General features: G+C 38.9%; 2 protein-coding genes across 10 annotated transcripts in view; one reads left to right on the top strand and one right to left on the bottom strand.

Annotated features, from left to right (window-relative positions):
• Positions 1-15,963, bottom strand: part of sgcd (sarcoglycan, delta (dystrophin-associated glycoprotein)) — a 153,702-nt gene that overhangs the window by 45,762 nt on the left and 91,977 nt on the right. The gene's annotated exons all lie outside the window — the stretch shown is intronic.
• LOC131138124 (uncharacterized) overlaps positions 1-15,963 on the top strand; it is a 141,042-nt gene that overhangs the window by 90,368 nt on the left and 34,711 nt on the right. For 5 of the 7 annotated variants that reach the window (XR_009132045.1, XR_009132043.1, XM_058086778.1 and 2 more), the window contains exon 4: positions 1,099-1,163. Coding sequence is in view for 5 of the 7 variants with exons in the window: in XM_058086778.1 (XP_057942761.1) it covers positions 1,099-1,163 (65 nt within the window). In the remaining 2 variants the exon portion in view is untranslated. Of the gene's footprint in view, positions 1-1,098; positions 1,164-9,937; positions 10,577-15,963 lie in introns of those variants that run through there. The other 2 variants (XM_058086774.1, XM_058086776.1) reach the window with 1 other exon arrangement.

Raw genomic sequence — 15,963 nt, 5'->3', positions numbered from 1 at the left:
GGGGCTAAAACGTGCCAGGAGAAACTTTCAGATTCAATGATTAAAAAATATATTTTTTATGGTAATGGTTTTATTTCATTTGAACATGCATCAGATTACAATTGAATGCATCACATAATCAGTTCACAGTTCCACATGTCCAAAAGAAGTAGGAAGAAGCAAATCTTATTAAATCCTACCTCTACATCTGGTACTTTTACAATCAGTAACTGTTACATTTGTTCACTTCCTGCTTTCCTAATATAGTTTAATTTTTTTTTTTTATCACGTACCGAAGTACATAATGACATAATGGGTACCATAGTAACTGTCAATATAGTGATATAGTTTTTAAATTATGTAATTGCATATATACATTTTGGAATTGAATGTCCGACGGTCCTTGAATGCACCATAGTCGTATGTGTGTGCCAACACTCTCCCCCGCTGCTCGGAAAGACTAATATTGTATTTTTCTTGTTTTTCTTTCACCTTCGACGGAGGTTTGTGGGTACATGAGGGGGGTCTCTGGGTCCAAAAATGTTGACTATTTTTTTTGTGCAGTAAGTTTTTAACATTTTTTATATTTAAAAAAATATATATATATTATGTTTTTAATTTTATTTTTGTCACGTACCGAAGTATGAGGTGATATGACCATCCAATGACATAATGGGTACCATAGTAACTGTCAATATGGGTCCAAAAATGTTGACTACTGTTTTTGCAGTATATCATTAAAAACAGCAGAGCGCTCCTGTCACATTGAGGATCTCTGATTAGTGTTTGTGTAGCACATTAAAAAAAACAGCACTGTTTCTATCATGGAGAGGATGTGGTTTGGCAGTATAGAACACTTTTCAAAAACACAGTTAAGTCACAAGCAATAGACAAGCAAGTTTGAGTCTAGCATATGTGTTCTCTCGTAGCTTACTGGCGTACTATTCTTACTATTTGCTGCTTATTTTTCCACCCAGTCAGCAAACTGGTGTATATTTAGCTACACCGCTCAACACATGGAGAGATGCATGTGGTTGCTAACAATGCCAGGCTAATTAGGCACATTATGCAGACAATATTTGTACTTTTCGAGTCCTAACTTTTCTTTATTCTCTTTAGCATGCACCGTGCGAAGCGAGCGACCATGAATAATTCACCGGTTGAGTTCTCACCAGGACACTCAGGTGAGCATCTTTACCTCTCCATTTTTCTCCATTCACCTTCTTCAATACTGACTTTAAAAACCCGCACTTTCATCTTCTGAAACTCTTGATGACCATTGTGTTTGCCTCTTTTCGCCTTCCTGCCGTCTGCTTTTTTTTTTTTTTTTTTTTTATTCACCTTTCATGACATCGCCTCTCCTGCTGGGCCTGCCACAGCTTTGGAATGGGTTGGAATTGAAGGGGAAAAAAACACAAACACTTTCCATAAAGGTAAAATCATATATGAATAAAGTATATTAATTTTAAGTATTTGCATTAAACTTTGAGTTCTAGCAACAATTTTTAGAAAATTTACCTCGAAAGTTATGACTTCATGCAAGATTCAGCGTTATCTTGACTAGTGAAAAATGAACTTATTATGCACAAAACACTGAAAGATTGCCTTACATTATATTACCTTAACACTGTATGAACTCAATCAATCTCCCACACTTTGTTTGAAACACTTTCTTAAGTTTGGAACAAATAAATTGGAGGCTAACTAGTTAGCATGGCAGCTTGCAATATGATATGAGCGATGGCCGCCTCTTATGTCTAATGATGGTAAAAGCTGTATTTAGTTTTCTGCGCTCTATGAAAATATTATCATCAGATATATCAATAGTCCTGTATCCTTATACTGTATCTAATGTAGATGCGGTGCATTAACTGTCACCACTTATTAGCAGTTATGAACCGGTGTAACTATCCTGCTTTCTGTTTATTTGATGTTAGCACAACGTATTTGTATCTTCCATCTTGTAAACATTCATCATCCTTCTCCATCTTAGTTGAGATATCTTCAGAGAACTGAGGAGGGCTCCACTATCAATAATACAAAGCACTCAGGCTATTATTGAGTGTCGAAGTCGATATGCATCAAGCTTTAACCCTGAGGCCAAAGCAAATATGGATGTTTTATATAGACTTTGGAGCAAGGGAACATCACAATGGCATTAAAAAAACAGGATTTACATAATTTACAATATTGAGGTGGAGATATTGAAACCTGAAAGCAACTGTGCTCTTGTGTTGAAAGCAATAGTCACTATCCGATGGTATATTTAGGATCTAGGACTTGGATTTTTCCGGTATGATCTCAAAAACAACAGAGCCCTCTTCCTATATAGAGGATCTTTGGCCAGATCTTCTGTTATGGCTCATCCAACAGCAAACAAAGTCCACCCTAACCAGACCAGACTATTATAAAGTGAAGGTAGTACCGGGCCTCATATCTTGTTCTTCAGGTTGATGGCCTGCACACGTCATGTAGCGATAAACACACGATGGCTATCAGTGGAATTAGCTTTGAGATTACACCCCCCTACCCCCTCCTCTGCTTCTTCTCCTCCAAACTGGTTTGATTGAGGTCTTTGCCGCCGTACCGCATCATCCATCAACGGGATGAGAGAACAGGTGAGTAGAATGAATGATGAGAGAAAGGAGAACCAAAGGAGGGAGGTTGGAGGTTCTGATTGAGTCGCACAGATAAACACACAGAGCAAGATTAGGGCAGAATGAAAGAAGAAGAACTAGACGGTGATAAGTCCACTGGCAAATGAGGAAGAATAGAGAAAGAGAAGTCAGGAAGAGAGACTTAATTGAATGAGAAAAGGCGACTGGTTGACCATCTATACTAATTTATGACATGTAGCCGTGTTAAAAAGTCACTTCAAACAATGCTTGTTTGTGCAGATACTACATACTTTTAAAAAACAACAATTTGAGTTTTAGTATTTTATTTGAATATACACTATTATGGCTTAAAAGTGTTAAAATTGTAGTTAAAACCTTACCTGTACAATAAATAAAATGATATATGATAGCAACAATCTTTCAACAAATGAGTGATTTTACTTTATTGTAGTTTATTTTAGTTAAATTAGTTTCTGACAGAATTGTTAAAATTGTTTGTAATTTAAAACATTGCCTGTGCAGTTAATACATATATTTATATAAATAATGGCAACAATTTGAGTTTTAATATTTTATTTGAATATACACTATTATGGTTTAAAAGTGTTAAAATTGTTGGTAAAACCTTACCTGTACAATAAATAAAATGATATATGATAGCAACAGTCTTTCAACAGATGAGTGATTTTACTTTATTGTAGTTTATTTTAGTTAAATTAGTTTCTGACAGAATTGTTAAAATTGTTTGTAATTTAAAACAGTGCCTGTGCAGTTAATACATATATTTATATAAATAACGGCAGCGATTTGACTCTGCCTCTCAAGCGTACATGTGGAATGAGTACTTTTAATTTATTGTAGTTTTATTAAGTGTTAAAATGTTACTTAAAACCTTGCCTGCAGAGTTAAGAGTTATTATACAGTGATGAGAATCTCTTTATACTTGCTTGGGACCTGTTAGAAATGCTAAAATGTTACTTCAAGCAGTCAGGCGTCTTTCAAAAATGAGTAGTTTTACTTTATTTTAGTTGAATTTTACAATGATTGCCTTCTATTTATACATATTTATGACACATGTGTTCATGTCATTTAAACACTTCCTGTACAAGTAGTATTTTATGATGGCTGCTTTTTTTTACTTTGATTGTCAGACGAGTACTTTTACTGTATTTTAGTTTTATTATGCAATAGCTTTTTGTTATTGTTATTTAGGATAGTTCAATTAACACAAACAAGCTTGTACAGTTAATAAAAGCTATAAGATAGCAGCATACATGAAAAAAAAACATAAAAAAACATTCATGATACGTTATAAAACACTTTATTTCAGTGATATCTTCTGCAGTCCATTCCCTGATTCACAGAGGGATTCATTAAGTTTCTTATTGTACGTCTTGTACCTGGCATCAGATATGAAAAAGTCAGCATTTTAAATTCAGCTTATATGCATGTTGTGGAGAAGCGAGCCGAGTTCAGTACTATAAAAAATAACAGCTTGCAAAGAAGCAATCTGAGGGTAGATTGAACATGCTCGTTAGCCCTTGTTAAAATCAACCCACGCTTTGAATTTTGCATCTTATATTCCTCTGCGGTGCACAAGCATCCCCCCCCCAAAAAAAAGGACCAAAAACTCTCTTTTGTTCTACACCTTCACCCTCTCGGATGGAACATTTAAAATGAGTTCTTTGTTCGGCGGCGTGCTGAAAAAAAAAGCTGCAGGCACCACCGGAGATGCGTTCAATGACGATGTTGCTTCCGCTGCACTTTTGCTTCCACTTTCTGTTCTTATTGAAAGGCTGTCAAGAATTCCAGAAAGGCATTCACATGTATTTGCCTGACTCGTGTACTGTACGGGCACACTTTTAACTCCCTAATCAAATGTCCTTAGAACGGCAATAGCAATATTGTTACCATTCGTCTTTTATGAATTCACTTCCACTTTCCATTCCATTCCACTGTCTGCCCTGCAATCTGCAGTTGGGGATAAATTTGTGGAAGTTGTCCACTTAATCTGGCCAACAAGCGTCTTTCCGTGCCTCTTTCTGTTGAAGTTGGCGACTCAGGCATGCACATGAAAAAATATCCTGAAATATATTTTATTATTGAGCTACAACAGCATTTATGTGTATGTTTTCATAAATATATAATATGAAACATATTGGGAAGAAATGTTGAAAATAAATAAACAATCGCCATAGCAAATCATAGTCTTCCACACCAACTACCTTTATGTCCTTCGTCACTACATCCATAAACCTCATCTTTGGTCTTCCTCTACGTTCCTGATCCTATCCATCCTGGTCACTCCCAATGAAAACCTCAGCATCCTCATCTCTGCTACCTCCAGTTCTGCTTCCTGTCTTTTCTTCAGTGGCACTGTCTCTAGACCAAACAACATGGTACCTGATCCTGATCCTATCCATCCTGGTCACTCCTAATGAGAACCTCAGCATCCTCATCTATGCTAGATCCAGTTTTGCTCCCTGTCTTTTCCTCAGTGACATTGTCTCTAGACCAAACAACTTGGTACCTGATCCTGATCCTGTCCATCCTGGTCACTCCCAGTAAGAACCTCAGCATCTTCATCTCTCCGACCTCCAGTTCTACTGACTGTCTTTTCCACAGTGGCACTGTCTCTAGACCAAACAACATGGTACCTGATCCTGATCCTATCCATCCTGGTCACTCCTAATGAGAACCTCAGCATCCTCATCTATGCTAGATCCAGTTCTGCTCCCTGTCTTTTCCTCAGTGACACTGTCTCTAGACCAAACAACATGGTACCTGATTCTGATCCTATCCATCCTGGTCACTCCCAGTAAGAACCTCAGTATCCTCATCTCTGTTACCTCCAGTTCTACTTCCTGTCTTTTCCTCAGTGGCACTGTCTAGACCACACAACATGGTACCTGATCCTGATCCTATCCATCCGGGTCACTCCTAATGAGAACCTCAGCATCCTCATCTATGCTAGATCCAGTTCTGCTCCCTGTCTTTTCCTCAGTGACACTGTCTCTAGACCAAATAACTTGGTACCTGATCCTATCCATCCTGGTCACTCCCAATGAGAACCTCAGCATCCTCATCTCTGCTACTTTCAGTTCTACTTCCTGTCTTTTCCTCAGTGGCACTGTGTCTACACCAAACAACATGGTACCTGATCCTGATCCTATCCATCCTGGTCACTCCCAATGAGAACATCAGCATCCTTATCTATGCTAGATCCAGTTCTGCTTCCTGTCTTTTCCTCAGTGGCACTGTCTCTAGACCAAACAACATGGTACCTGATTCTGATCCTATCCATCCTGGTCACTCCCAGTAAGAACCTCAGTATCCTCATCTCTGTTACCTCCAGTTCTACTTCCTGTCTTTTCCTCAGTGGCACTGTCTAGACCACACAACATGGTACCTGATCCTGATCCTATCCATCCGGGTCACTCCTAATGAGAACCTCAGCATCCTCATCTATGCTAGATCCAGTTTTGCTCCCTGTCTTTTCCTCAGTGACATTGTCTCTAGACCAAACAACTTGGTACCTGATCCTGATCCTGTCCATCCTGGTCACTCCCAGTAAGAACCTCAGCATCTTCATCTCTCCGACCTCCAGTTCTACTGACTGTCTTTTCCACAGTGGCACTGTCTCTAGACCAAACAACATGGTACCTGATCCTGATCCTATCCATCCTGGTCACTCCTAATGAGAACCTCAGCATCCTCATCTATGCTAGATCCAGTTCTGCTCCCTGTCTTTTCCTCAGTGACACTGTCTCTAGACCAAACAACATGGTACCTGATTCTGATCCTATCCATCCTGGTCACTCCCAGTAAGAACCTCAGTATCCTCATCTCTGTTACCTCCAGTTCTACTTCCTGTCTTTTTCTCAGTGGCACTGTCTAGACCACACAACATGGTACCTGATCCTGATCCTATCCATCCGGGTCACTCCTAATGAGAACCTCAGCATCCTCATCTATGCTAGATCCAGTTCTGCTCCCTGTCTTTTCCTCAGTGACACTGTCTCTAGACCAAATAACTTGGTACCTGATCCTATCCATCCTGGTCACTCCCAATGAGAACCTCAGCATCCTCATCTCTGCTACTTTCAGTTCTACTTCCTGTCTTTTCCTCAGTGGCACTGTGTCTACACCAAACAACATGGTACCTGATCCTGATCCTATCCATCCTGGTCACTCCCAATGAGAACATCAGCATCCTTATCTATGCTAGATCCAGTTCTGCTTCCTGTCTTTTCCTCAGTGGCACTGTCTCTAGACCAAACAACATGGTACCTGATTCTGATCCTATCCATCCTGGTCACTCCCAGTAAGAACCTCAGTATCCTCATCTCTGTTACCTCCAGTTCTACTTCCTGTCTTTTCCTCAGTGGCACTGTCTAGACCACACAACATGGTACCTGATCCTGATCCTATCCATCCGGGTCACTCCTAATGAGAACCTCAGCATCCTCATCTATGCTAGATCCAGTTCTGCTCCCTGTCTTTTCCTCAGTGACACTGTCTCTAGACCAAATAACTTGGTACCTGATCCTATCCATCCTGGTCACTCCCAATGAGAACCTCAGCATCCTCATCTCTGCTACTTTCAGTTCTACTTCCTGTCTTTTCCTCAGTGGCACTGTGTCTACACCAAACAACATGGTACCTGATCCTGATCCTATCCATCCTGGTCACTCCCAATGAGAACATCAGCATCCTTATCTATGCTAGATCCAGTTCTGCTTCCTGTCTTTTCCTCAGTGGCACTGTCTCTAGACCAAACAACATGGTACCTGATTCTGATCCTATCCATCCTGGTCACTCCCAGTAAGAACCTCAGTATCCTCATCTCTGTTACCTCCAGTTCTACTTCCTGTCTTTTCCTCAGTGGCACTGTCTAGACCACACAACATGGTACCTGATCCTGATCCTATCCATCCGGGTCACTCCTAATGAGAACCTCAGCATCCTCATCTATGCTAGATCCAGTTCTGCTCCCTGTCTTTTCCTCAGTGACACTGTCTCTAGACCAAATAACTTGGTACCTGATCCTATCCATCCTGGTCACTCCCAATGAGAACCTCAGCATCCTCATCTCTGCTACTTTCAGTTCTACTTCCTGTCTTTTCCTCAGTGGCACTGTGTCTACACCAAACAACATGGTACCTGATCCTGATCCTATCCATCCTGGTCACTCCCAATGAGAACATCAGCATCCTTATCTATGCTAGATCCAGTTCTGCTTCCTGTCTTTTCCTCAGTGGCACTGTCTCTAGACCAAACAACATGGTACCTGATTCTGATCCTATCCATCCTGGTCACTCCCAGTAAGAACCTCAGTATCCTCATCTCTGTTACCTCCAGTTCTACTTCCTGTCTTTTCCTCAGTGGCACTGTCTAGACCACACAACATGGTACCTGATCCTGATCCTATCCATCCGGGTCACTCCTAATGAGAACCTCAGCATCCTCATCTATGCTAGATCCAGTTCTGCTCCCTGTCTTTTCCTCAGTGACACTGTCTCTAGACCAAATAACTTGGTACCTGATCCTATCCATCCTGGTCACTCCCAATGAGAACCTCAGCATCCTCATCTCTGCTACTTTCAGTTCTACTTCCTGTCTTTTCCTCAGTGGCACTGTGTCTAGACCAAACAACATGGTACCTGATCCTGATCCTATCCATCCTGGTCACTCCCAATGAGAACATCAGCATCCTTATCCATGCTAGATCCAGTTCTGCTTCCTGTCTTTTCCTCAGTGGCACTGTCTCTAGACCAAACAACATGGTACCTGATCCTGATCCTATCCATCCTGGTCACTCCTAATGAGAACCTCAGCATCCTCATCTATGCTAGATCCAGTTCTGCTCCCTGTCTTTTCCTCAGTGGCACTGTCTCTAGACCAAACAACATGGCTGGTCTCACCACAGTTTGGTATTCTTATAAAAATACTACTAAATATAATACTTATAAATATGAAGACATATAAATACACTATCTAAAAATACAGTTAAATAGACAAAATTAGGCAGAAAACTATATACACAAATGTATTAAAAATATATATATATGTAATTCAAGCGGTGGGGACTTCGCTTTATGAAATGTTTTGTGTAATCCTAAAAAAACTAAACATAAAAACCAAGATAACAGATGACATAATTATATTTGCTGTGGCAGTTTGACTCAACTAAGAGCCACTCAGTTAGTGGAAGCTGGTTCTCAGCTGTCAAGACATAAACAGACCAACTTTGATGGGAATCTGCGGGCAGACAATTTGTCATTGACTGCCTATCTGAGGGGAACCACTGTGCATCGGGGTGGACATCATCATCATCATCACTGGTGGCCGCATCACTCAAAGCTGGTATTGATCTATCAGACAACACACAAGCATTTTTTCTGCATGGAACAAGATGGAGCTGGGATGACAGGGGCCTGTCAAAGGTGGCTTTCCTCCTAGTGGAGTTGCCCCAAGGGGTGTTCTGAAAAGAGCGAATAGACTCAGTCACTCCCTGACATGCAGCAACCGAGCACGAGTACCGAACTAGAAGGATCTCGATCTATATCTTTGGAAAATGCCTACAGCAAAACAACAACATTCCAAAATGCTTTTTATCCACACGCTTCAAACCCTGTGGCTTAGTTATGGCTACAAGAATGACAGTTCCCATGATGCAGAGTAGCTAAGTGGATGCTAATATCACATTTTGAAGTCTGAAACAGCAATTATATTTTGATCTGACAATTATTCAGTAAGTTTGATCAAGTGTAGAATTACTACAGCTTCTGCTTGGACTGCTTGAGTGATGCTCGGAGACACTTGAGTATCGCCGTCAAGACATGAAATAACATCCCTAGAGTCATTTTTACACTTGTATTACCCAATTTGGTAGATATAATAATATAAAATCTAACATCTTATACATAAATGAGATCTAACATAGACTCACGCGTTAGCATTGACAGTGTACTTCCTGCAGTGTAACATTACTGACACTTAGTGACCAGTGTAGAATATGGTAATAAGCGTATACGTTATGGTAATGAGCTCCTACATCAATATCTATCTATTGTACTCTTTTACTCGTATAAGCAATTTTTGTTGTTATCATTATAGTTGTCCACACAAAGGTACCTTTCGTTGTGCCGGTTGTTGAAATGAACAAAAAAACGAAGAAACAAGGCTGGTTTAATCCTTTTTTTGTAGTGAACATTCACACAGGAGCTGCTGTCGGCCATGACTCACTCTATTATGAGTGATTAACTTTTCTATACAGTTGTTAGAAAGCTAGAAGACTAAAATCCTCTTCTGTTTTCTCTTTCGGCTTTTCCCTTCAGGGCTCGCCACAGCAAATCAATCTCCTCCATTCAACCCTGTCTTCCACACCAACTACCCTCATGTCCTCCTTCACTACATCCATAAAGGCCATAAACCCGGCAGCTCTAAACGCAGCATCCTTCTACCGATATATTCACTATCTCTCCTCTGGACATGTCCCAACCATCTCAGTCTGGCCTCTCTGACTTTATCTCCAAGGCCTCTAACATGTAATCTCCCTCTGATGTACTCGTTCCTGATCCTATCCATCCCGGTCACTCCCAATGTGAACCTCAGCATCCTCATCTCTGCTATCTCCAGTTCTGCTTCCTGTCTTTTCCTCAGTGGCACTGTCTCTAGACCAAACAACATGGTACCTGATCCTGATCCTATCCATCCCGGTCACTCCCAGTAAGAACCTCAGCATCCTCATCTCTGCTATCTCCAGTTCTGCTTCCTGTCTTTTCCTCAGTGTCACTGTCTCTAGACCAAACAACATGGCTGGTCTCACCACAATAATAAGTTAACAAGAGTTGCCAAATACATTTAATATGAAACAAGAAAAAACATTCATATCAGATGTGATTTGGTGTACCTAATATTAAGTCCAGTGTGAGTTTTTTAGTCCTTCTGTTGTAACCTCATTTTCACTTTCAACTCCTATTGAATTTTTTTTTTGGGGGGGGGTGGGGTAGGGGGAAAGCAATTACGTCCAAACAAGCACGACGCAGCGGAGTGGAAAATGGAAGAATTCATTTCATCAAAACAATCCAAAGCTCTACGCTAGGAAACTTGATCGTTTGTTCTCAGTAAGGAGAATTGTGTCTTATTTTTTGAACACAATCATGTTTTATAATCCTTATTTATGGTGCAAATGTTGTAAAAAAAAAAAAAAAAAAAAAGAGCTGTCCCATTAAGATACAATTACAGATTGAAACTTACATTTATGGAATTCCACTGACTTTGTCTTTGTTCCGCCTCCGTGTGTGACTCTTACCTCCATGTGGAATGACCTTTCAGTAAAAAGCCGAGCGAAAATGCTGAGTTCTTAATTGTCCCCAAAGAGAGCCACAAACTCCAATCTCAGATTTATTTGTCAGAATTATTTTTCGAGGAAAATAAGCTAGAGTGGTTTATTCTGCAGGGACTTGGATCAGAAAAAAAGTGTTGGCAGATTGACCATGGAGCACGGAAATTCCATTTTTTTTTAGCCTCTATCTTTTGTTTATGCTATTCCAAATGATTCTACCAAAGTAGTTGTGTTTTTATCAGTGAGGCGCTGTCCGCTTATTTGGTTGTTTGCATGCAGCTTGCCGGCTACGGTTGTTTTTGAGGTGCAGGTGTAGAAAATATAACACAGAGCACAGACCTCCACCAAGGGCCTTTGTTGCCCCCGTATTGGGATCCACACCGAAATAATAATCCCATAGTCTTTTATATTTTGTAGACCCTGTTGGAAACTTGTCCTGTATTCTTTTTTTTTCCAAGCGATTTGACCATTTCTATGCATACATGCCGAAAATTGTCTTATATTGAATACTTGCGAAAATGTTTGTAATTCAGGCAGGGGCTTCAAAATATCCCCCAAATTTAATCAGTTCTTCCATTTTCCATTTAAACACAAACAAACAACAAACAAAACAAACGCCGGCTTCACTTGATGGAGGTAAAAATGTATATTTTAATGCAATAAAGCCATGTTTACAATACTTTAACTACAACTACTAAAATACTAATAGTAATAATAATAATAACATTGCGCAATTATATGACTCCAACCAAAATGCATGCTTACCCAATCAATTTTTCCCATAAGAAATCTAATTAATTTGTCCCAGGAAGCTAAAATCACGTTTTTATGCTTCGACAATAATAGTTTGTCATGCATAAAACCATTTGAAATGCATATAAACACACATAATGGATGAGAGAATGGGATAAATGAACATTTAAGCTTATTTTTTTTCTTCACTGAAACGATTCATGATTTGACTGTCCCCAAAGACACGGTGTGGAAGCGAGATCACACATGTTGTTTCTTGAATTCAAGAGTGTTTCTTACCTCAGTATCCCAAAATGGAGTCAGAAAAAGTTGACAATGCCAGCATTTTGAGAAATAAGATGAGAAACACTATAGAATTCGAGAAATAGCTCATGCCAAAACAGGAAGATGGTCTCCAAGTGGTGTCTCGCTGCCACATTGTGTCTTTGGGAACAATAGTCTTCAATGCATTTGTTTTCTGCATGTAAAACTACAATAATGAAACTCTAAAAACATGTTTTTGGTGACGTAAACTTCAGGTTCTGGTTGCCATTTTGTTTGCTAGCTAACCGGATGCTAACGAGGAAGGTCATTTTCTAATAATGAATGCACTGACTAATGCAGTGTATTAATAACACAACAAGACATGCATATTGTACGCTAACCGGAGAAGGCACACAAACCAAGGCAAAATTGTGACGTAAATTTACAACATTAACCAAAACATGTGCTAACTGAGGCGGACGCTAACCAAGGTTCCACTGTAATTACAAAACGCATGTTTGGAACAAATTAAAAAGAGACGATCATTTGTCTCCATGTCAAATTGTATCCTGTATGAACAAAATGTGAAATATAATATCTCCTTCTGGATATCAAACCACATTAAACATTATACTTAAATGTCTATCAAACTTCGTCAGCACTCTATAGACCAGGGGTCTCAAACTCAATTTACCTGGGGGCCACTGGAGCTAGGGTCTGGGCAAGGCTGGGCCGCAACGGTAGCCTTCAAGTTATTTCCTTTAAACTTAAATAGCCAAAAACTTACCACTTCCACACGGATAGGGAGGATAACTATTAACAGTTATTTAACCTTTAACATGAACATTAATCAAACGTAATAATTTTTTCTGGGTACATGATATGATGATATGCCTCAAACTAGTGTCCGCGGGCCGCATGTTTGAGACCCCTGCTATAGACTATAGTTTCTTCAGTCACTGATCTCAGTGGGTAACGAATAAGCCTTGGTGGAGGTCTGAATGACTCAATGTGAGAACTCCATCACAAGGTTCATTATATGCCTTCATAGGTTTAGAAAATGTCGCTTCTATTAAAAGCTAGGTGATTTCTATAGGTGTGATGATCATCACCTTTACTTGCTTGTCTTGTCTTTAACCTTCTTTACCGTTCCCTCCCCGAGGGAACACATCCAAGCACCGCCTCGGGGAAGGCAGGCTGCAATCACATAGAAAATGACGGCTTTCTATCAGCAACGATCCACAGCTCCAATAGGGATGTTTATCCACTCAAAGCCTCCAGCTGCATTATGGGAACATTCACCATTGTATGAAAAGAAGCTCTATCTTTTTCTTTGGTCTTCTGGAGTCTTTGGGGGGGGGGGGAGTGAGAGATAGGATCGGCTTCAATAAGCCACTAAGATGTGGAAGAAGGAAGGAGGCTATTTGCATGGAAGTCATCTCATCTTTTTGCTGACTCGCAATAAAGTTGGAATTTGGGGAGAAAAAGAAGTGCCAGAAAATAAGATATTTTTTTCTGTGAAGTGAATAAAGCTGTAATTATGAAGTTGTGTAATAATATAGAGTTATAACCACGTCATTATGAGTAACGTTGTAATATCATGTTAATAAAGTCACTGTATTATGATGCAAATACCTTTAGAATTGTGCTTGAGTCAAAATATTAGGAAAATATTATGAAAGAAAAGCCATAATCATCAAGGACATAAGCATCTTATAAATTTTTTTTGACAGAAAAAAAAATCCATCCCACCAAGTCATATTAATATCATTAAAAAAATTAGTAGTCATTTTTTTTATTTAACAAGACAATAACCAAGTCATCATTGAAATATTTAAAATTTTATGAGTAAAGTCGCAATTTTACATGAGTAATATAATATTACTTATTATTATTATTATTATTATTATTATTTATAATAATATAAATAAAAGTCATAAAAAAATCCATAATGTAGAAAAAAGTAACGCAAATGTGATTATAATAATAACAATAAAAAATAATAAAATGACTACATCATTTTTGGAAAGAAAAATTAAATTCTACAAGACAATCAAATCAACTGTACATGATTTTGTGAGAAAAAATATTGCTAGTTTATAGACAAATTATGTAATTTTTAGCAACTAAGTAGAATTAAGTTGTACTAATTACATTTTTTAAATGCCCTAATTTTATGAGAGTAAAGTCATGTTTTATTACGAGAACTTTACATTTTAATATAACATTATTATGGTAAATGTTACAACTCTTTTCCTCTTACAATTCTATTTATTTATTGGAATGATGACTTTATTTTATTAGTTCCTGTAGATATACTATTCTTTGTTGAATTCTAGAATATAATTATACCTAAAGCCGACGTTCATAAATGTACATATATAAAACTATCATTATATTTACTCACAAATATTCCTCTATATACACGCACACATGACTCAAGGAATATGAGGGCCAGTCTTGGTCTCATCAGTAGTCACCTGCAGCACTGGAAAAGATCGCATTTTTGTCCTCTTTAATGCATTTGGAACGTTCCCTTCTTTTCTAATGTGTGGACAGATGTATTAAAACGTCATCACGCTCGCATGTGCCACAACACGCACCTCAACATGGAACGTGTGTGATTTATGTAGATCTCATATTAAAGCACCTGCTGTGAAGCGGACCTCATGTTTTATTCACGGTGAACGCATTGTGAGTGTGTGTGTGTGTGTCTGCGGGAGATGTGTGTTGTACTCTGTGCTATCTGTATCGGAGTTATCACAGACATTTGTGGGTGACAGTTGGGGGGGGGGGGGGGGGGGGGCAGATGGACTGACACTGAAAGTCTGCATTAAAAGAAGCCACAGGTGGGACGCCAGAGTGGGAGATACAACATGACATGACTAAAAATATACAAATCCATGAGGGGTAGTGGAATGGTGATGGTTCTCAGCAGGTCCTTAAAAACAGCACACAGCTCCTGTCACTTTGAAGATTCTTGACGAGAGTAGGTCCTTCAAAACTCTAGAGCAGGGGTCTCAAACTCAATTTACTTGGGGGCCACTGGAGCTAGGGTCTGGGCGAGACTGGGCCGCATCAGGTTTTAAAAAAAAAAACTGCATTTATTAAAAACAGAAAAATGAATAAACTTTGCTTTGGTTTCGATTTTCTACAATAAAAGCTCTGATAAAACATTCCACTGTTATCAAATATCTTAATTTTTATTTTTCTACACAAAATAAGATGAAAAATAAATAAACAAAGCAAGAATAAAGAAAATAAATCAATCAGTAATAAATAAATATTATAATAATAATAAAACGGCAAATAATAAAAACTTAAGAAACCACATATAGTTGGTGGGTAGACAAATTATGTTTTTCAGATTAAAATGAACAAAGCATTATTAGAGCCCTGTAGACATGACAAAACACGACTATAGTCACATTTATACTCTTTTTATTTACAACATATTGCGCAACTGCAGGGTCTTGAGACACATGCTAACTAGCAAACTAGAGAGCTAGCGACCTAAACGGTAACCTTCAAGTTATTTCCTTTAAACTTAAATAGCCAAAAACTTACCACTTCCACACGGATAGGGAGGATAACTATTAACAGTTATTTAACCTTTAACATGAACATTAATCAAACATAATTTTTTCTGGGTACATGATACCATACAGCATCCATATCAAACTAACATTAAACTTTCATATCAAGGCGGGGGCCTCAAACTAGTGTCCTGCGGGCCACATTTGACCCACGGGCTGTGTGTTTGAGACTCCTTCTCTAGAAGATCTTTGACTAGCATTTTCATAGTTGGTCCTAAAACACATCAGACCTGGCATATAAAGGATTTTGAACTAATGTTGTCAGAGTGGGTCCTATATGTTATATAAAGGATCTTTGACTCGCGTCTTTAGACTAGGTCAGGGGTTGGCAACCCACCGCTTAGTATCCTTGTTGTTGCTCCCACAGTGAGCGCTATTATTATTATTAATTATTCAGAAAAAGAAATAAATGCACCCCCCCCCC

Source organism: Doryrhamphus excisus, chromosome 11 (assembly GCF_030265055.1).
Source record: "Doryrhamphus excisus isolate RoL2022-K1 chromosome 11, RoL_Dexc_1.0, whole genome shotgun sequence".
Taxonomy (NCBI): Eukaryota; Metazoa; Chordata; class Actinopteri; order Syngnathiformes; family Syngnathidae; genus Doryrhamphus; species Doryrhamphus excisus.
Note: the sequence above shows the minus strand (reverse complement) of the source record. Positions and strands in the feature narration are given on the sequence as shown.